The sequence below is a fragment of the Caloenas nicobarica genome, chromosome 3 (genome assembly GCF_036013445.1).
Source record: "Caloenas nicobarica isolate bCalNic1 chromosome 3, bCalNic1.hap1, whole genome shotgun sequence".
Lineage (NCBI taxonomy): Eukaryota > Metazoa > Chordata > Aves > Columbiformes > Columbidae > Caloenas > Caloenas nicobarica.
This window is the reverse complement of record NC_088247.1, coordinates 53,080,286-53,103,083: the sequence shown is the minus strand read 5'-3', so window position 1 is coordinate 53,103,083 and position 22,798 is coordinate 53,080,286. Positions and strand designations below refer to the sequence as shown.

Here is a 22,798-nt window from a genome sequence, read left to right as displayed (position 1 = left end):
GTATGAAAGCTTCCACTAGAGTTGTACTAGAAATCACTGAAGTATGAATGTGTACTTCAACTACATGAAACCAATGCTGTGGGGTTTTAAAGAGCTGTTTTGTTTTTAGGTCACATTGGAATGCTTCAAGCTACTCAAATGACTCAAGAAGTTACAATCAGAGATTTGGAATCGGAAAAGTCTAGATTAAAAGAAAAACTATCCCAATTAGAAGAGGAAAGAAACTTACTACAAAGCAAAACACAGAGTCTGGATGAGCGACAAAGGCAGCAAATTCTGGCCTTGGAGAAGGTTAAACAGCTTATATTGGCTTTAGTAGATGCCTAGTATCTAAAGTGTCTCAGTAAGGAGAAATGTGAAATGTTTAAAAAACAATTTAAAAAGCTATTCTCTGAAAATGTGTTGAACATATTTGAAAATACTGAACAGAAATTTTCTATAGGCTTGATAACTGATCGTTGTTTCTCCGGATTAAATAGAGAAAAAAAGAGATTTTATTATAGATATATTGCTTTGCATGGATGTATTGAAACCACCTTTTTGGTCATTGCTTATTTAGTCATTGCTTAGTTGTTGTTAAATTTGTTTTATATGAAAGTAAATTTCTGTGTATTTATTTGATCAGTAATATTTTTGTATCTTTTACCTCTTCAGATTTTTTTTTTAACCATTTAATAGAAATGGTTGTATTTTTCTCTGTTGTCTTTAGAAAGTAAATGAAGCACGGGAGACACAACGTGAATATTATGAGAAGGAGCTGGTAAAATTGCAAGCAAGATTGGAAGGAGAGGCTGCACAGTTAAAGGAGGCTCATTCCAAGACCTTAGAAGAACTGGCATGGAAACACCATACTGCAATTGAGGCTGTACATAGTAATGCTAATAAGGATAAGAAAAAACTGCAGATGGTATGTTTGTGTCAAATATATTACAAAAGTAAATGTTAGAGTTTGAACCTTGTACTGCATGGTTTTGTTGTATGGCAAGTTTTATTTGGAGTTACCTGCAGATCTGCTGTGCCTCTCTGAGGAAACTGTTCAGCCTTTATAAAAAGAACACACATCTTGTGGAAAAAATAAATAGTGTTTATACTGTCACTTTTCTCCATACATAAGAGAAATTCTCAAATACAACTTTCTTTTTGAGTATAGTAGGTGTGCTTTTTCAGATTTTGTGATCTATATTAAGAAAGGTTGGTATATCACTCAAGATCAGTCCTTCTGAAGGAGATGAAATATTATGTTACTCTAATATTTATTTAAAATTTTCATAAACGGTCCAGAAGGATAAAAAGATACTATGTTAGTACTTGACTATATGTATACTCGGAAAACAACAATGGCTGTTCCTAACTTACATCATGAAATGATGCTAAATGTATATCAACTATTTATTTTCCTTTGACTAGAATCCTGAAACTGAAAGGCTTTTTTGTTTCACAAAATTGGTCTTTTCTTCATTGGGAAAAATGAGAGGACCAATTTTGAATTCTTATTTCATAATCTGATTGTATTTACATAATACACAAATTTTGCCTTATACAGTAAATACACAGTAAATATTACTTGTTTAATTTGAGGCTTTGTTATGCTTCTCTGGATTTTTCTCAGGAAATATACTGCAAAGCACAGTTGTAGTTAGTGATGTGCATCTTAAACTGAAATTTTGTTTTGTTTTTGTTTTGGTAAATTATTTTACTGGTTTGTTGCATCTTAAATTTATTTTTAATAAATCCCAAAGGTTTTTTTCACATTTCCCAGTAATGGAAGTAGTTTCTTGAGACATCAAGGCATCTGATCTTTCAGGGTTACTTTCTTTGTAACTTTAAACGTATTTGTTATTAATACAATGTCTCTTAAGGATTTCTGGGAATATTTTTCTCCTGCTTAGGAAGATATGGGGTTCTTTCTGTTTTCTTTTGTTACTAAAATAATGTAGAGAATAAAACAAAGGCTATCATAAAGTGTTTGTTCTTAAATCATTAAATTAAAGTAGGGAACACATGTAAATGTGAGAAATGTGAAACTTTATTTTAGCAAGGGAAAGTTAACTAGAGATGTCAGGGTCAAGATCTCAGTGAATCCTAATCAGTGCTCTGTCTCCTCCGTCAAACCTGTCTCGCTAAGCACGTTGTGTAGTTTGAGTAATTCAAGCAAGAAACGGTCATTTGCCAATGCAGAGAAGAGCTGAATTTAGTACAAGGAAGAAACATAGAGGACATGAGCATGTATCAGGTCTGGAAGACCAAGAAAGGCATTTGGGGTTTGGAAATCTTTGGAAAAAAAATGGAAAAGTGGAGAATTCTAAAGAATTGGAACAGGACTCAAGAAATGGCTTTAAATATATCTCTTTGCTTCAGTTCTTCCATCTATAAAATGAGCTGTAAAAATGGCATCATTTCATAGGAGGATTACGAAAATAGAACCGCTAATAATTTTGCAGTACTGTACAGCTGTACTGACAAGTGTCATAAAAGAACTAATTACTCAGTTATCAGAAATAGGGTCTGAATAGCGCTAGTGAAATTTTGCAGACAGCAGATTTCACAGTGCGAACAAGGAAAATTGAGCAAGTCTCATTTAGCAGCAGCATTTGTCCCATGTGGTGATTGATCTGGGCCCTCTGAAGAAAAGATGCACTTGTTGAGTTGTGTAGCAATGTAATACTGAAAGTGTAACCCTCTGTTTTGTCACTCTGTCCAACTTCTGTCATGAACAGAGAGATTGTGCAAGCAGTTTATACACATTCTAATGGAGTGGTAGAACTGACAAGATACTAAACCTAATGTGCTTCCTGCCACCAGCAAAACACTTGGAGAGTCTCTGTTTTTGGATGAGGAAGGGTTGGCCTCTGTTGCTTCTTGGAACAGCCTGGATGATTTTATGCTGCTGTCTTCCAGCTCCCTGGTTTTGCTTAGAGTTTTGTACCTTTTCATGACAGTCTTTTTCCTCTTGAATTCTTGAGCTCTTAACTCTCCTTGTTTCTGCAATCTTACCAATGCCTGCAGTTGTACTTTTTGTTTTGTGCATGGTTCTGGTCTGTGTATTTTCATAGATATTTCTGAGATATTATTGATTTCTCAGAAATCTGAGCCCAGGGCTACACAGAAGCACTGAATCGATGCTAAGCCTTGCATTACAGCTGAAGCCCTAGGAGGCTCCTGTACAAGGAGCCTCTGTAGCTGTGTAGAAAACCTCGAAATAGTGTATTACATGGCTCTGGAGCATGTTACCTGGCAACCTTGATTTTCTTCAAGATGACTTTGCGGTGTAATAAATTTGATAGCATATTCCACTGGAATATATAATAAAGCTCTTAATTTTAACATGTTTCCTGTTAAGTATTTTGTGACAGAAATTGTTCTTCTGAAAATATACTCTGGATATTAACAAAGCTGTGGCACACATTTATATTTTTCCTTAAAAAATGAAAAAAGTTTCTAATAAATACATGTAAAACATAGGCTCAAGTAAAAGAAATAGAATTCATCCAACAAAGTTTGACTATTACTCCACAGAGGTCAAATGAAAACAGAGGTGTTATTTGATTCTTCAAGTTCAACTATATGGAAAGACTAATTTATTTTGGTTCTACATAACTTTTATAGATGTGGTGTGGGACATTTTTTCATTTATTGTAACAGCCTGAAAAAATTCCCAAATCTTAGTCTGGATGTTAAGATTTACTATTTTCTGTGGGGCTTATGTGTAGGAGACAGATGGGTGAAGGCTGAAGGATAAGCATATTATCAGTGTAATTTTATAAAAAGTGAAAACTTCTGCATTCTATCAACTGAAATCAGGAAGCTTTATGCTAGGAGGAATAATCTTCATGTAGTGCACCTGTACTTTGTGATGACCATATGGCAAATATTTAATGTTTCTTCCGTCGTCCTTATTTCTGAAGGAGTTGGAGCAGCAGTTCGAGAAGGAGAAACTGCATTTGGAGGATGATAAGAATCAGCTCAGACAGCAGCTGGAAAACCTGAAGGAAGAGCTGACAACGAAACTGACTTCTGCCAATCAGGAGGTAAGGGTTAACTTAATAATATCAGCTAATGGTCCTGTGCACTAGACCACAATTAATAATGATCTTGTACTTAGAGTCCAGTACGGAGCTGGGACTGGACTGTTTAGTCTGTTTAGTGCCTGATTTCTGTTTAGAGTGGAGTATTCTTCAAACATAAGTTACTTGACTACTTCTGAGCACTGATTTTACTGTTCTTTACAAAGTAATTAACAAAGCAAAAGTGACTGAGGTACAACACAGTTGACATAAACAGCCTTTCTTGTTTTATGTTATTTCTCATTATGTACACAGACCTCTACAAAAAAAATACATCAGGAGACAGAGCGGAAAATTAATTTATTTAAACCCATGTTTGTTACAATTAACATATTGTAAAATCCGGTCAGCTTCCTGATTTGCAGATGATCTTTGTATATTTCCATCAAAACACAACATGAAATACATATTTATAGTAGGACTCAAATTATTTGCAATGTTTTCATACATGTAATTAATGTTAAATGTATTATATCTTAATAAAGTTTTAATATTTTGAGTTTGAAATCACCACCTTTTCATAATATGGTATTTTAAACTAGAACTTTTTATTACTGATCTCAAAACCATCAATCCATCCTTGCCTGAAACTTTTGCCTTGTTTCAAGAAAATAATTCATCAGTTTCATTGTTCAAGAGGCCACATATATGATTTCAATGTGTGCTTTAAGACAGACTTAAGCATGAATTTGAGTACTTTTTTGTAGTGATTTGTCATTACTGTACAAGTTCTAGAGGTGGCAGGTGTTTGTCTAATGCTGGGAGCTTGCAATTTGCACAAATGTTGAACTTGCTTTAGAAGAAAACTGCTTGTTTTTAATGGGAAATATTATCCTTCTGAAAGTATAATTATTTTTTTATTATAATATTTTAATGTAAGAATGTATAATATATGTTTATATTATTAATTTATATATCAATTAATGAATTATATATATCAACATATATATCTACCTCTATATGTATAGATATAATCAATCATATGTATCAATATATCAGTTATCAGAGGGCTGGAGCACCTCTCCTATGAGGACAGGCTGAGAGAGTTGGGGTTGTTCAGCCTGGAGAAGGGGAGGCTCTGGGGAGACTCTATTGCAGCCTTTCAATACTTAAAATGGGCCTATGAGAAAGATGGGAACAGACTTTTTAGCAGGGCCTGTTGTGATAAGACAAGGGGTAATGGTTTTAAATGAAAAGAGGGGAGGTTCAGAGTAGACAGGAGGAAGAATTTTTTTATGATGAGAGTGGTGAAACACTGGCACAGGTTGCCCAGAGAGGTGGTAGATGCTCCATCCTTGGAGACATTCAAGGCCAGGCTGGATGTGGCTCTGAGCTGCCTGGTCTGGTTTAAGATGTCCCTGCTCATTGCAGGGGATTGGACTAGATGGCCTTTGAAGGTCCCTTCTAACCCAAACCATCCTATGATTATATATCAGTCCATTACTGTATTAATACACATGTTAATGTATTAAATTACTGTAAATAATATATTCTAAAAGTATAAATGCCTGTATTCAATATATGCATAAATACTTTCAGAGTAGTACGAACCAGGTGTATTAATATATACTCCAGATAATATATACTACTAGAGTAGTTGAACCTACCATCTTTAGATCTCAGCAGCACTGCAGATCTGTCAGTCGTGGGGACCTGGTAAACAGGACACTGCCTCTTTCTGATAGTTGTGAATGCCTTTGCCAGTACTTCAGACCTTGGAGAAGGTGTAAATTGAAGCTGGAACTGCTCTTGCTCTCTTAGCAGCATTCTTACCTACATGCACATTAGTAAAAATGTGACGTATTTGTTGCATATGTTAACAAAATCATAAACAGGTTTATTTCTCCTTTCAAAATTACAGAAAGTTCTGTTATTCCTTTTTAGCTCTAACTTCTCTGTTGTGTGTTAACTTTCCTTGTTGCTGGATTAAATTTGAGGAGAGCTCTACTGTCATTCAACACTGTCTTTAATTTAGTTACTCTTTATCAACTTCTCTTGGATTTCTGAGTAATAAACTTGCTCCATTGAAACACATCACTTCAAATGTTTTAAGAATGAGTTTTCATTATCTAACTGTTATTAAGTTTCAGGCTTGGAAAATTCATCAGCACACTGAATTATCAAAACAGAGGCATAGCTAAGGAACAGAGAACTCTAACGTGAACTAAAATAGGGGACTTAGGGCCAGCTGCTGTTTAGTAATTGAGCTTATGTACGATACTATGCCAGGATAAATGTAATACAGTGTATATTGTGTTATTATTGAGAGAATAAGAGAGAGTGTACAGGCAAGAAACATGGAGTGGTGTGTAAATCCACTCCATGTAGTACAGAGGTGATACTGTGTTTATTTAAGTGTGAGACAAGTGCTTTGCTTGCAACCACAGCTTTCTCCAGGTTCCCTATTGACAACTGACAAGAGTTTCTCAGTGTCTTCACTGACCTGGAAGAAACTTCCCTGTGAAATGCCTGGCACATCTGTAGCTTAACTCTTATATTTCTACTGCTGCTTCTTTTTTTCATTTGTGTGGGGTTTTTTTGTTTGGTTTTTTTTTAAGTTACAGACTTTATTTAACAGTGGGCATATATTTATTACTTTCTGCAGATGCTAGCTTAATTGTAGCTTCCATGCTGAAACAGCTGGTTTTGAACCTATGTCATCCTCTTTTCTTTTTGACAGACTTTTTGGTAGCAATTATCTTAGCTAAAGAATGAGGAAGATTCAAGCCTCATTAGGCTCATTCCTAGTACTAAGCTATTTAAGAACAGTACAATCTTAAATATTTGCCAGAGATTTTTTTTTTTTTTGAGAGGCCTGGTTAAGTCAAGATAGTAACTTTTTCACATATATCTCAGGATGAGGCTGGCTGTTTTCTCTATAGATTTGCTTCCTTTCACTGTAGACTAGCCAAGACCTTTTAGAAAGACCCTTTGTGTTGCTTGACAGAATTACTACTCTGTAAGGATTGGCCACCTCTGTGCAAAGGATTTCTCATGATATTACGAAAGATGGTTTTAAAGAGCCTCCAGCGTTGCTTCATCATCAGTAGAATAGAACTAAGCCCTATAAGTGCCATTTCTGCATAATTTTTCCATATCCTTTAGAGCTACAGGACTGCAGTTTGTTTTTCATGCAAGTAGTGTGCTACTACCAGGTGCATAGACAGTGCTGCCTGTCAACATCTATACAGTTTTATAGGCAGTAGGGTTTCTCCTTCAGGTAGCAGTGCTTTGCAGGGAATTACTAGTCATTTGCATATAATGCGAAGGAGCACCTCGACGAGTGCTCAAGATCACATTAGCTTTTCTCTGAGATCTGTCATGCCAAAAAAAAAAAAATTTGGATTCTTTGCTGAGAGGAGAGGAGTCATCCCTCTCTTTAAACACTCTGTGGGTTGCATACAGAAGGAGGGGTTCAGGGAGTGGTGTGAGTGTGCATGTGTGTGTATGGATGTTGCTAACAATGCTTATGTATAATTAAGCTAACAAACAGAAATAATAGTTGTAATTGTTGCCTGTTCATACCTGCAAACCAAATGTTAGTCTTTTCTTGAGACGTTTGTCTTTAATTGAATCTTTGTTTGATTTTATAATATTAGAATAATTTGCTTTCCAATGCAGAAACATTATGTGATATTAAAGGAGAACAGGCTGTGCAAATAAAAATTTATCTAGGCTGGAACTGGAAACCACTGAAAGAAAATGAAACCAGGATGACTTGGTTGCCATTAGTAATAATGTAAATTTCCTTCTTTTTTTTTTTTTTTTTTTTTTTAAATGTCATAGGTGTGTCGTCTGCAAGACCTAGTAAGAAAAAGTGAACAAGGCCTTGGTACTGCAGAAGGACATATCTCCAGTCTTCAAGAAGCTCAGGAAATACTCCAGAAAGAACTAGAATTAACTAGAGCAAGACTGCGAGAGACCACAGATTCATTGTATAGTGTTGAGGTAACATTAATATTGGAGAATGAACCGTGCAAAGTACAGTCACAGTGATTTTGGTCTTGTTTTTAAAACAGCAAGGAGTATTACAGTGTACACATTTTTGAAGGAGCTTCGTAAGCCTTCATTAAAAGAGAGATTTCTCTTTTAATTTCAGGCAGAGAGGAAAAAAACTGGAAAACTAGGATGGATTGGCTTGGGGTTTTTTGTTTGGTTAGTTGATTGTTTTGGGGGGATTTTTGTTTGTTTTCAAAATAACACTTTTAGTATTTAATGGGTATTTCTGCAAGCACATCTTTCTGCAGTTAATATAAATTGTAGCTGCTGAAGTATGTCTGTACAAAATATATCTAGAGTTAGATTTTTCAAAGGCTTAACAGAATTTCATAAGAATGTAAAAATGATGTGTTACACCAGTGCTGTTTCAGCCAGTTTCATGTCTTGGTATAAAACAAGATCCAGAGCTCTAGAATTCATCAAAACTTTTTTTTTTTTTCCCTCTTTTCTCTGTCCCCCACTCTGAGTATGCATGCATGCCATGTTTTCCTCAAATAATTGGCACAGCCTTAATTTCAGGCTCAAATTGAGAATTTTGGAAGATACTTGAGAATAGTTTAAAGATACATGCTATGATATCTTGACAGATAGCAGACTATCATCCAGAAAATGTGATTACTTTATACAATCAAAGCAATTAATTTGTCTAAACACAAATATATTGCCATTTTAGTTGGCTAAGACGTAACTGGAACTGTCTGTTAATCTGTCAACAGCTCATCAGCTTTAACAGAGAGTATAACCTTTCCTTTTTCTTTCCTCAGTAAATAATGTAAATTTACAAGATCACAGTAATATTTGAAGGAGAGTGGCAAATATTTTTTTAAAAATTCCCTGAGTCTGTTTTTGTACCAGTGTTATTTACTTAAGAAAAACAGCCTGAAACTGGATATTGGTATATAGTATATATATATTTTTTTTTTAAAAAAAAAAAAGTCTTTCAGCTGTCGTCATTATATGTGAAACATTAATGTAAGTATGAATTCTAGGTGGTACCTAATATTTTTCTAGTATGGTAAAATTTAAACAGAAGTTGATGCAAGTTCTAAAATTTTTTCTGTGTTCAGACTGAAAACCTGTTTCTACCAGGTCAGTCCGGTCAAGCAACAGAAAGAAGACACGTGAACTTTGTATCAAATCCAGATAGCACAAGCTTTGAAATTCAAATAATATTTTCTGATTTTAAAAATTAAAAAAAAAAATCCAAAGCATGCTTGAGGAGAACCTAAGAAATCTACTCTAAGTCTGAAGTTAGTCCTGCAGTGAACAGGACTTGATAACCTTTTGAGGTTCTTTCCAACATAAATTATGCTGTGATTCAATGTAACAGTATTTGAAAAGATTACTTCTAGAATGACTTACTGGAAAATTGCTTTTTATAGCTTCTTACAGGAATGCAAAATTTTGTTCCACAAGTAAAGAAATATCAGCAGATGTATAGGCGTTAATCATCTGTAATTAGGAATTACACACTGAAAAAGTTATAGCTCAGATTTTAAGAGGCAAATGTAACTGGCATTTTTATAAATGCTTTAATTTAAGGTTTGAAATACTTTTTTGCTGCTGATCAGTCTCTATTGTGAAGTTTGTGTTTGCAGGGAGAACTAGATCAGGAGAGACAACAGCACGAGGCAATGATTGCTGCCATGAGAGAAGAGGAGAAGTTCAAAGTTGACAGAATGGCTCGTGACTTGGAAATAAAATGGACAGAAAATCTTCGGCAAGTATTAATTTTTTTCTTTTATTCTTTAAATAAGAAATGAAGTATGTATTACATACAAATGTAATAGCAAATGAAGTGTATAAAACAAAGGGGTTTGTTATTATCTAAGCTTTTCAAATTATTACCGAGTTCTTAATTCTTTTTTACTTCTTGCACGGGGCCTGCTGCATTTTAGTTATTTGGCTTTTGCTTTCAGACAGGAATGTAATAAGCTTCGTGAAGAGCTGAGGCTTCAGCATGAAGAGGATAAGAAGGCAGCCATGACTCAGCTGTTGCAGCTGAAAGAACGTGAAAAAAATGCAGCAAGGGATGGATGGCAAAAAAAAGTTGAAGATCTTTTAGACCAGGTAACGGTGCTCTCTTTGAGAATTGGAAAGCCATTACCATTTAGTTGCTGGTTTATTACCAATTAGTTACACGGAATTGGTTGGGACATCTGTCTTTGAAATGAAATTTGTTAGCATTATGCTTTTTAAACCTAACCATTATCAAACTTATTGAGTAATATAAGAAGATACCTTAAAACTCTATGAATCTTCCTCTGTATACTAAATGTGAATAAAAAATTGTTTACAGGTGTTTTTTTTTTTTTTTTTAGGGAGTGGGTGGATGTTGACAGTCTCACTATAAGATTTTTTTGATTCCCTGTCTGCTCACCTATTCTATTATAGATATTTACCAATGTTAATTGTTTAGACTTGAAGGTATCCCTTATCTTTACAATAATGACACTGTACAAGTCACTGAGAAGTCAAAATGTTCCTCAGTTTCTACAACACGTTTATTACAACTATGTCTTCTCTCAAGTGATTTTGAACATTATCTGGGGATAGTTTTTTTATAAAACTGAGTTTTTCACCTGCAACTCACATTTCTAAACTCGATTATGTTCGATAATTCACAGAAAATACTTGCTTTGTACATTTTCCAAGCCATAAATACTATAGAACTGGTTTTATTGACGGCAGTTTTAAAGAATAGCTGATAATGAACAAATATGTTTTAAAGTAAGAGAAACAGATTCTGGAACTTATTAAATGACTGCAATTTCAGAGTATTATTGTGGGATGGCTTTTAATTTGCTGTCTAATTTGAGAAGTCTAACTGAATGTGTACTTGTTTATACGGCTTCTTATAGGGATGCATAACAATGTATTTTGCTGACAAGGAAATTTAAGCTTGTAAAATCTTGTGGTTTAGGCTCATAAAAGCTGAAGATTTTCAAAGTTCTTGGTCTGTTACTTTTACAGCGTGAATGTAATAAGACTTGGGCTCATTTGTTTTTAAGTTTCACTTACTGTCTTTACCCAAGTTTCATTTTCTCTCTTCTACCTATAAATAGCACTTTCTTTTGGAAAGTCTGATTTGAAAGAGATATGTTAAACTTCCTGTAATTTTAATATACTTTTAAAATACTACTTTCTACCTTTTAAAAATACCATAATAAATCTAACCTACAGTTTCAGAATGGGAAATTAGTATGTTGCAAATTAACAGGTTTTTTCTGCATATGGAATAAATTTTGACATCAGAAAACTCAGGAAGCTAACTGTAACAATGAGAATTTTACTAGGGAATTTGCAGACATAGGAAGTGGTCTGCATATGCAAAATGGTTGGTTTTCTTCGTTCCTTTTACTACACCAAAGAGCTGCACCATTTCATAGCAGCATGTGTGTTCAAAGGACTATTAAGAAAACAAACCTTGGAGTCTTTGCATTTTTTTTATCCAGCTGTTGCTTTTCCGTAGCAGTGTTCCAGTTGGAGGTATTTCATAAAAATTGAAAAGTTATTGTTGGTAACAGGGAATTAAGCTTTGCCTCTGTAAGAATCTACATTTCATCCATTACACCTACAGGGGAGAGAATTCCAGACCACAGCATTAAAGATGGATAACTTAACTCTTAAGGAAATGGTTTTGTAGTAAGTTTCTCTTGATTACAATACACAAAGGGCAGCCTCTGGGAATTGCACTGAGCTGAATCATAGGCTCATAGACTGACTTAGGTTAAAGAGACCTCAAGAGGTCATCTAGGGCAACCTCCTGCTCAGATCAGTCAACATGGAGTTTGAACCAGTCTTCCTAGGGCTTTGTCCAGTCAGGTCTTGAATAAGCTCTAAGGATGAAGATTCCACAGCCTCTCTGATACAATCTCTTCTGCTGCTTAATTATCCTCATAGTGAGTTTTTTCTTTATATTTAGGCAGAATCTCCTCAGGTTCAGTATATGACTGTTGTCTCTCATTGCCCTGGCTACTGCTGTAAGGAGGGTGGGTCCATTGTCTCTATAACCATGTCATAGGTATTGGAAAGCTATTAAATCCCACAAAGCTTTGTCTTCTTTAGACTTCAATGAACTTGCTATAGTTCCCTCAGCAGGAAAAATGCTCCAGTCCTGACCATCTTGGTGGTAGCTCTCCACTGAACGTGTTCAACTTTTATCTTGTACTGCGGCAACCAAAGCTGAATGAACTGGAGGAGGAGACAGAATGCACCCTCCAGGTGACATGCAACAAGTGACAAGTCAAAGGGACTGGTCCTTTCCTGGGTTGTTGCTACAGCTCAGTATGTTGCTGGCATTCCTTGCTGCCAGGTCATGCTGCGTATTCATGTTTAGCCTGCCACTAACTAACTTATGTGAAGCAGATCTGTAGCCCAGTATGAACCAGTGCAGGGGTTTAGTCCATCCCATGTAAAGGACTTCGCATTTGTCCTTGTTGAATTTTGTGAGGTTCCGATCATCCCGTCCCTATAACCTCTGTAGGTCCCTCTGGATGGCAGTCCTGCCTTTGTGTGTTGAGCCCTTCCACTGTGCTGGGCTCCACCTTCTACTCCTCACAGTCTGGTGTCATCGGCAAACTCAGTGAGGATACTGTCTGTCTCTTCCTCCAGATCATTGATGCAGATACTAAAATGAACAGGTAGTGGAGCAGGTGTGTACTTGTAACAAGCTTTCAGGTAGAGTGAATCATTACCTGCTGCCCTTTGAGCCTGATAGTCCAGCTGGTTCTCATCCATCTGGTAGCCCACCCGTCTGAATTGTGACACAATCAGAAACATGGATGTTAAAAATCATGCCGAAGTTGAGGTTGCAAACATCCGCTGCTCTCCCTCATCCACAGATTTAGTCATTTCATTATAGAAGAAAATCAAAGACGGTATTTTCATTATGGAAGAGAGTGGAAGACTTTTGGTATCTGTTTCATAATGCAGAGATTACTATAGATTTTGGTAGTATTAATCTAGAATATTATTTTGAGTGGAAACTGCATTGGCCCCCGTTTGACACTACAGGAACTACTGCAATAAGGCTGGCAGTGTTTGGTGATCTGTAAATGTGAAATAAGACTCTTTACCCCAGAGGGTTCACAGTCTAGTTTAAACAGACTGGAAACAGTGTCAAATGTGAGATTCTTCTGCTGCTACATATATATATATATATATATATATATATATTTTTTTTTAAAGTTAACAGCATTGCAAAGAATTATTTTTCAGTTCATCAAAAGGATATCTGTTCATACTACACTGACCTAGAACTGCCTGAGATACTGCAGTAGGGGTGTAAAATTCTGAATTTGTTACACCCAGCCCCAGTCTTCATTAGTGGGAAGACGCATTTAAAATCCACTTGAAAGGCATGAAGTCTGTAAGAATTAGAAAGAGAGCAGAGATCCAAGTCCTTTTTCTGCAGTTCAGATTTTACACCTGAAACATTGGTCTGTTCTATACTAGCAGTACTATACAATGATTTATCAACATAATACAAGCTCCTAACTTGGCAGAAAATGTGGTCTACTTGTGCTCTTTATGTTGAGAAAGTGTCTAGAGCTTCACTATTAAATTGTATAAATACTGTTCAGAAAGGTTGAATTTGGATATTCAATGCTTATCAGTACGTTGCAGTGTAAGGCATTCCAGAAAGATGTAATAAACATTAATTATTTTGGAGGGGAAAAAAAAAATCTAGAAATTATTTCTAGACAAAAGTGAGATCATGTATCATGTATATTTGATAGACATAATTTAAATTTAAAGGACTTACTTATCAATTTCCCAAAAATAAGACTTATCACATCCAGTGCAAAACAGTGAAAATAACATGCTTTTTAATATGAAAAATACTGTGTTGCTTCATAAGTTTATCATATACTTTCATTCCTAAAGGTACATAATTTTCTAATATGCATCGATGCATCGCAGATTTGATTTAAAAACAAGCTACGAAGAAGTGTAGCACCTAACTTGAAGTATAGGAATTGTTATGTAAGCAAAGTGTTGAAAAAACACAGTATAGTTACTTAAACTGTACAAAAATACAACATAGAGTATGCCCATCTTGGAATACTTCTGACTGGTGCCAGAAAAACTGAATGAGCAGACACAGCTATGAATGGCAATAATGTAAAAAAAAAAGTTCAATCAGAAAAGTTTAAGCCCATAAAGAATACTAAGCTGTTTGTTTGTGGGGGGTTTGTTTTGTGTTTGTTTGTTTTAACCATGCGATACTAATTTACAAATTTCTGCCTTCTACTAGTTGTTGCACATTTGATAGATGAAATCTAGGTCTTGCATAAAGCAAGGTAAAATTTTTGCTTTTATATTGGTAGTGCTAAGTGGTCCCTCATAGAATGCGTGTGGGATTATTGTTATTCTAACAGTACAGTTTTGTTAGGAGTAAAATAATTGTCTTGAGAGAAAATGCTATTCAGCTGATGAAGTGTTTAAACACATTCTTGCTGGTCGCAAAGCATCACCTACCATCTACAGTTAAATGTGGCTGGTAAGTTAACTAGATCATTGTCTAGAGACCAAGTGTGCAATTCTTACTTCTGATATGAGAAATGGTTCTAGAAGACGTAAAAAGTGCTTTTCCTTTTTTTCCCATGTAAATTGTAGTAAGTACTTCTACATCAATCCATGGGAGAGTTTCTTCATGAAATATGTAGTGAATTCAGATGTGCTAGCTCTTTCCCATTTCTCTTTGCTGTGTAATAGGCTTTTAATGCTTTTCTTGAAAACGTTTCACTGCTGAGGAGGTTTCAGCCATGGACGAAATAGGAGGAATTTTCTTTTTTAAAGCTTGAGTGCATTCTCTCTTCTGCCTCCCCATGTAGTGCAACCTTCAATTCTGGGCACTGAAACATAAAGGTTAAGACCTATGTTGCTCTTATCTATTTCTTTTTTGTGATAAATGTTCTTTCGGTAAATGGAATTAAGTATTCTGATTGTGGATGGGCTTTTCTATACTTGAGCAAATATTTGCTCTCCCATCTTCCTTACTTTTCAGTAAAATGTGTTCTGGTAAAATAAATTTTTTCTCAGTGCTTTTTTCCCATTCTTATGTAGCTTCATACTATTACATGACCAGGCATTAGTGTGACGTTCTTCTTTCTAACTTTGTCAACATTTTGCACATGAAGATACCATCTTCTATTAATGGAAATATTAGAAGTAGTACAGTAGAATGGACAGAAATACTCTACATAAGCGTTGGCAGCTGTTTTTTATTTTTCCTGCTGCAAAGATTCTCTCCTTTTTTAAAAAAAATGTAGAAGTCTCCTATTCAGACTTTGTTTCTGTGATGGTGTGTTCCTTTTTTCAACTATCCATAAATATAAATATATCAAAATGTAAATATTTCCTTCTGATGCTGATGTTATTTAAATTGTAGTTTTCAGAAAATTTCTAACTCAATCTTAAAACTCTGGCCACTGAGTATACCCTTGTTCATGAAGTGGAGTGTTGTAGAAAAGCCACAGAACTGTGCACATCAGTAAATGCCCACTGACCAGTCTTCTACCAGAAGGCAGTTATTGCTCGGTCTTTATTTGCCTGTGTGAAGGCGCTTATCACAAAGCTGACGTGCATCCACAGTAGCAGAATCAGAAAATCTACTTTTTTCTCCCCGGTACAAGAATTACTGGCCAGTTCTACAGCCTGGGTAATCCTTGATTTAGAAGATTTGCTGTTGAAGGGGTGCTGGAAATTTCTCCAAAAGAAAACCTGCACATACTCTGTATCCATTTCCTAAAAGAAGGGATATTAACTTTCAGCACAGCATCACTTCACTGTGCATCCTTTCACTTGATATCGTCCTGAGCACACAGTCTAAAGCAGGAGTGTCAAACTCATTTTCACCAGGGGCTGCATCAGCCTCTTGGTTGCCTTCAAAGGGCAGAATGTAATTTTAGGATTCTATAAATGTAACTACTCCTACATTTTCACAGTCTTAAAATTACACTTGGCCCTTTGAATGCAACCATGAGGCTGATGCGGCTCCCAGTGAAAATGGGTTTGACACCACTGGTCTAAAGTCTTGTCTGTCAGAAACAGAGGAAGTAAATTTCAAGTAACTCCTTCCCAATTCTCTGGGGTCGTTCTTGTATTCAGTAATATATTAGTAAGGCGACCGTGACATCTAGTGGATGCTAAGGGATTTGGCGCAAGGTTTAGAAAGGACTTAGAAGTCTAAAATCCTGAAATCTGAAAGAATGAAAACAAAAATCAAACCAAGGAGGGAGCAAGGAACAGAGGGCACCTGAAATGCAGTTCAGGGTGAGGTTTTATGCCTCTACATTCATCTTTAGATATTTGTTGTTTTTCCAAAGGGGCACTACTTTCTGCAGCTCTTAGAAACTTTTCAAAGGTAACTATAGCTCTCGATACTGTGGTCTTAATGGGACTGTGCTGCAGCTCCTGCAGGCCTCCTGGAGAATCCAGGGGAGCTTTGGGAGGTTCTGCCTAGATCCAGCATCTGTAAACATCATGCCAGTCACCACTGATTTAGAAGAATGAGTACCCCCATATTCTGAGTGGGAAACCTATGATTTAAGCAAGTAAAAAACTGTTGTACATGAGCCTGTGAATAATCCAGACTCACTGCAGCCTTCAGAGGGCCATCTGTTGAGGGTGCTTCCCCCTGTTTCATGACTGTACTTCTTCATAAAGAATCCCCCTTATTCTGGACTCCCTGTTCTATGCAGAGATGTGATCCTGGAGATTGGTTGGCACATTTATTATATGTAGATTGGTCATTATAGTTTTGTCTGAAGCTTGAACTTGAGAACAAATTCTTAAGATCCAGCTGTACTATCTCTTCTTCTGAGCTTTTAGTTATGGTGAGCCCATTCAGCCCATACTGTGCTCTTTTTATTTTACTCTTTGTTTAAAAGATTCTGAATGTAACAGAGGAAATTCATTAAAGACCATTTACAATTAAGAGCTACTCTGCAATACAGACAAACAAAAGCAACAGAAGAACAAATCAGAGTTTTCAAAGTATTTTCAGTGAGATACAGTAGGAATACTAACAAATGTTAGCTTAATTGCTCTGTTAAAGAATAAATGTGTTACTGGACTTCTTTTTGATCTCTTTTGGTTTCTTCATTTAATTCTTTGTCTTATGGTGTTGTGTTTAATTAAATTTAAAAATATATCTAGGCTGATATTTGAAATTATATCTTCCTATCCAAAGAAACTTTTCTATCTTATTGTAAACTTCTAATCGGAATTGAATATTACCAGGTTTTGTTTGGCATTGTTTGAGTTAGTAAATCAGGAGGAGACGAAAAGACTCTTCAATTCTACCTGTCAATGAATGAAAAGAACCTTATATTTTTAGTACAATACGTAATTAATGATACATACATTAGAAAAGAGTTTCATTTGATATTTGGAGTTAAGTTTACACTTCCAAAACTTGTAAATAGAAATGTAAGCCAAATCCAACAGTAATACCATTCCCCAAATAAAATTTTAATCCTATGTCTGTATGTGCTTTTCCCTTAAATGTAAGATAAAGACTCTGGCAAGAATCTAGTTTTAAAACACTACCCTGAGCCTCTTTGCTCCAGAAGATAGTTTCTCAGGCAGCTTTTGCATGGGTTCAAAACCAGTTAAAACAGTAGACCGTGGGAAGAATGAGAGGTAAGTTATTAGGTGGGGCAAAATTTGTTCGAGATTCAGTAGATGAATAAAATTCTAGATTAAGAACACTTGACAGGTACTTCTGTGCTCCAGGAAGGATTAGCCAAGATGTGTATGTAATCTTTAAAATCCTGACACCATTGTAACAAATGTGTAAAATGAAATGAAGCTCTAGTACCATTCCAAAAACTTTTAAAATTATCAGGAGATTAAAATGATCCTTTTTATCCCCTGACAATTGAACCTGCAGTTTGTCAGATTAAAAGTGTATAATACAAAATTGAGACAGGTAAAAATATGTCAAAATACCTAGGCATTTTACCTAGCAGTTTGATAGGTTCTCACAACTGGAAAAGAGCTCCATCTTTTCCAAGCAAACAGGATAAGTATCCCACCTTGTGACAGCCTGGGCACAGCACCTTCACTCAGGGTTGCTACAGAAACAGGAGGAAATCAGGACCAGTTAGATCCCAGAGAAGGTTATAAGTTTCAGAATGCCTTATTTATTTTCTTCAATAGAAAACTCTTGGGTTTTGAAAGGGAGAGGAGAGGCTCTAAATGCTGCTTTTTCTTACCAGTCAGAGAGGGCAAACTTTGATGCAGCTCTTCCATTCCTGACATGTCACAAGCCTCAAGCCAAGTACAAAATGTTGTAGTAGGAAACAGCTGCTTTCCAAGTCTCTGCAGAGTCATCTGTCGCGTAAGCACTGTGCAGCCAGACAGTGCATCTGCTGACAGATCAGTCTTTCTCTTCAAACCAATGACTTCCCTCGAGGGAGAGTTTTGGGGTGGTTGCTGTTATTAGCTGGATAAAATGTACTTATGCCAAAGGTCCCGTTAGCTTCTTCAGTAGACACCTCAGAAACCAGTTTCTTTTACTAACATCTGATGGATGCACACAGGTTTTGCTCTGCAGTCACGTTAGCAGTATCCGTTGGAGGTCATTCTTCAAATGAGATTGCGTAGCAATTTACATCTGCTTTGACACCACAGATAAAGTTGGTTCTTCCCTGGTTAAGGGTCTCAGGTATTACACGAGAATTTCTGTTGCCAGCAGTATTTTGAAAACTCTGTAGACTGTATACCCAAGTCAGATCTTGACACAACTTGACATGAAATATCAGTGAGAAAAAGTGTTTCATAACTGATCTTGAAGACTGATGTTGAAATTCAGTGTCAAGCCTTTGTAATCTGGTTGAAAGTAATTTTTAGCTGAGAGAAACAATGAAATGAGAGAGCTTAATCCAATGAGAGAACTGCATCCAATAAACTAACATCCTGCAGGAAACAATGCAAATGAATGACAATGTGAAAATGTCAGTGGTGCAGTGAATTCCCTTCTTGAGGAAAATGACACTATTTGATCACAAGTGTGGCCCCTGTGACAGTCATAGGATCATAGAATAGTTTGGGTTGGAAGGGACCTTCAAAGCTCATCTAGTCCAACCCCCTGCAATGAGCAGGGACATCTTCAACTGGATCAAGTTGCTCAGAGCCCTGTCCAGCCTGGCCTTGAATGTCTCCAGGGATGGGGCATCTATCATAATAGGAAAACCAGAAGCTGTGCCTTACAGTAAGCAAACCCAAAACTTGAATAGTTCCAGATCTCTAAATCTACGCTTGACTACAACACAAGTTGGCCCAACCAAATTGAAAACTCAGCTCTCTTAGAAGAGATGTGGAAACAGAGATGGGAATACAAGTCTTTTCCCGTGTCTTGTGTGAAAGGTCTTTCAGTTCCGCTCTGTAGCCTGATCAGTGAGTTCTAAAGATGCAGCAACCTCTTTGCTCTTCCTCTGCGTAATTAGGAAGCTCTCTTGGTTCCATCTAAGGTGTAGCTGTGCATATGCTGAAGGTAGAGAAGACAATACTTCTGCTGAAAAATAAGACAGCAAAATCAAGTGAAAGCAGGGTAGCTAATACACTGATACATATATACCAAATAAAGATGTATTTTCAGAAGTTCCTGGACTTCCAAGAAACAAATTGGTTTGTTTGTACATCTTATATCTGTGAAGCTTAATTTCAAAGAGAACTGAGCAAGGGTTTTTCATACCACAATAATATCACAAACCAATAATCTTGAATTCCAACATGTAGAAATAAAGTGACAGTTAAACCCACATTCTCCCTTTTTCTCATCACTTTTCCCCATCATAGAAATATTATAATATTATAAATAATGCCTGCATTCTTTTTGCTTCTCATTGCTTTTTCCCAGATCATGGACCTTGCTGTGGAAGAAGTCATGAGGAGGTTTTGAATTTTTATGGAATTTCTTAATAATACTTCAATCAGACATATTTTTGAGTTCTCCATTCTGAATGTGTCCTGCATTCTTTTCAATATGAAGCTGCATTTTGTTATTATATTGCTCTAAATTTCGATGGAATTAGTCTGCATACCAATTGACTAGCCTAAATAATTTGAATTTACTATTCTATCATGTATGTATTTTAATAAAATTGTACTATCTAATAAACAATGAAAATAATGAATTGTGGTCAGGTTTAGTATTAATCCTGGTGAATCCCTGTTTGATTTCAGTGATGATTCACCACTAGCGGTGTTTGAGATGAAGTAAGTTAATCTTTTAAAATACCCTTCAGCAATACTGTATAAGCACAAATATTTTAATCAAAATCTCATGTGATAATAAATTGAATACTATTGAAAAGTCCTCCTAAGTATTATTTCTGTACAGGAGCGTTTAATGTCCAAGTTTCTAGCGTCGTTAAAGCAAGAAACGAGGTTTTCTTTAGCATGGCTTTATTCCACTGTTGACTGAAAATCATCTTGTTTTCACACTTGAAGACTTTGTTGGTTGACTCTTAAATCATCTTTTCCAGTCTTTTTTCAAGGACTGATGTTTAGCTAGCGGTCTTAAATGCTTTTGAATAGTAATATGATATTGAGAATTCCAAATTTATAAAGCACTTGTATATTTCAAGTATTGTTAAAAATCAATAAGCTATATTTACTATATATTTAACCTTGCTGTGTGTCTTTTTGGAACATGTAGGAATGTCAACTATAGAAGTTCAGCTGTATTTAAAAAAAAAAACAACCTTTTTTTTTTGTCTGTGCATGGCCTTTGTTTTGCCACTGTAAGATCTGAGCATTTAATAGTTGATTTTTTTTTTTGCACAAGATAATTACTATGCTAATGGACAATCAGGAAATGTGGATTACAGAAAGATTGTTTCGAATGAAGTAGCCTAAGAAATCTGTGACAAATCTGAATGCTGAGCTTAACTGGAGGCTTCTAGTCCACAACTTTCATCAAAAGTTCATTTTTCTTACGTCTGTTTTCCAGATCTCTGGAAAACTTTTAAACTTGATGAAATCACATGTATTAAAACAGTTAGCCCATCTTAGTACTTCTAGTTATAAGATCAGTTTGGCAGCAAAGCAAGACCAGTTTCTTTCTTGGTGAAAGAAATGTGTTATTCTGGAGGCAGCAGGGGGTAACTCTCACTCTTGTAAATGGTCTTTTTAACGGTGTAGACCACAGAATATAGCTCCCACAAAATATTTTTACTAGGAGTTTCTTTTCAGTGTAGAGCGTTACTGACCTTTCTGTTATATGTAAATATATGTTTTAGATATTCCTTAATTGTACTACAGTGATGCCTAGATAAATCAGTCAAAATTTAGTTTCTAGAACATTTGGGACTTAACATTTATTTAGAAAAAAATCATCCCTGCTCTTAATAGCTACCCACCTAAACAAACCAGACACATGGGAAAGGAAGCACAGAAAAAATATGTGGATTTGTTCAGATTGGCACAGTCAAAATCCAGGGTTGAAATCGGAGCTGTTAGGTGCCAGTCTGTTGTCTTGTCCACTGGAGCATGATGCCTCCTAGTGTGATGCCCTTGAGTGGAAAATTGTTGCTTGTAACTCTCACAGTTTTAGTGAGATAACTTTGGATATTCCACAACAACATATTTTTATGTTGTGCCTCTCCATTCCGGAGAATGAATAATAATTTTCTCTTTTTGTAATTTAAAAAATATTATCTAAAAGTTCCCAACTATAGGCTTCAAAGCTGGTGTCCAAATACCTGCTGTCTCCTGGAGAAAGGCGTCATCTTGACTGACTTCTGCCAAAAGGGAAAATTGGTTGTGCTGAATTTGAAATTGCTCTCACTTCATTTCTGACAGCTCTGTTGCGTGCGTGTGTGTGTGCGCACCTATCTAGACCATTCATATATATAAAAACACATAGGTGTGGTTTGTATGACCAATAGTATTTGATGTGGAAACATTTAGTTTGCAATATGTTTTTATTTTTTGCTTTTCATTAACAATCAACACTAGTGTAAATGGTACATTAAGTCATTTTTTTTTTCTCTAGACTTTCAGGAAGAGTCTTTTATGTACCCATCTTGTTTTAAATTTGAAGAAAAGTAAAATAAGTATTTTAATAAAAATACATTTTCGTTACAGACTAAACTTGTTTTCTGCCCTTTAGCATTGGAATTTGATCTTTGATATTATTTCTTTAATGTGCTTGTGATATTTCAGAGACACAGCTGACTGTCGATTGAGTCCTCATGGAACATCTTTTCTAATAGTAATGCAAACTGGTGTACTTAATGATTTCTTCCCAAAATTAGTTGCCATAAAGGAGAAAATAATTGAGTAATTTCGGAAGTGTTCAGCTGCCTAATACATGAGTATATAGTAACATTATGTTGAAGAGTTAATGCTGTCCTGGACTTTCAAAGCATAATACAGAAAAACACATCATTCTGTTCTGTGTTCAGTAGTTTGTATACTAAGTCAAAGCAACATATTCATATTTTTTTTCTAGATAGTTTTCAAGTTATTTTTCCCTGATCAAGTTATAATTAATGTTCTATGTTTTACTCTCCCTTCCTTATCCCTTTTTCTTTTACTTAGTTGATTTCTGAATGTTTCCCTTTATTCCTGTGATCTTTTCTTCATAGCGGCACTGTCTCGGTGAAGCTTTGCATAAATCTATCAGCAATGTAAGTGATTTGCACTTACAGCTTGTAACCAGGGCATGTTTGCACTAATAAATCTGCATATTCTGTAGTGCTGCTATAGAGCTTTAG

At 35.7% G+C, this 22,798-nt stretch overlaps 1 protein-coding gene across 5 annotated transcripts in view; it reads left to right on the top strand.

Annotated features, from left to right (window-relative positions):
- Positions 1-22,798, top strand: part of FAM184A (family with sequence similarity 184 member A) — a 75,530-nt gene that overhangs the window by 33,260 nt on the left and 19,472 nt on the right. For 3 of the 5 annotated variants that reach the window (XM_065631023.1, XM_065631020.1, XM_065631025.1), the window contains exons 4-10: positions 110-291; positions 710-907; positions 3,906-4,028; positions 7,851-8,012; positions 9,662-9,783; positions 9,983-10,133; positions 22,670-22,711. In XM_065631023.1, the coding sequence (XP_065487095.1) occupies positions 110-291; positions 710-907; positions 3,906-4,028; positions 7,851-8,012; positions 9,662-9,783; positions 9,983-10,133; positions 22,670-22,711 (980 nt within the window). The remainder of the gene's footprint in view (positions 1-109; positions 292-709; positions 908-3,905; positions 4,029-7,850; positions 8,013-9,661; positions 9,784-9,982; positions 10,134-22,669; positions 22,712-22,798) is intronic. The other 2 variants (XM_065631024.1, XM_065631021.1) reach the window with 1 other exon arrangement.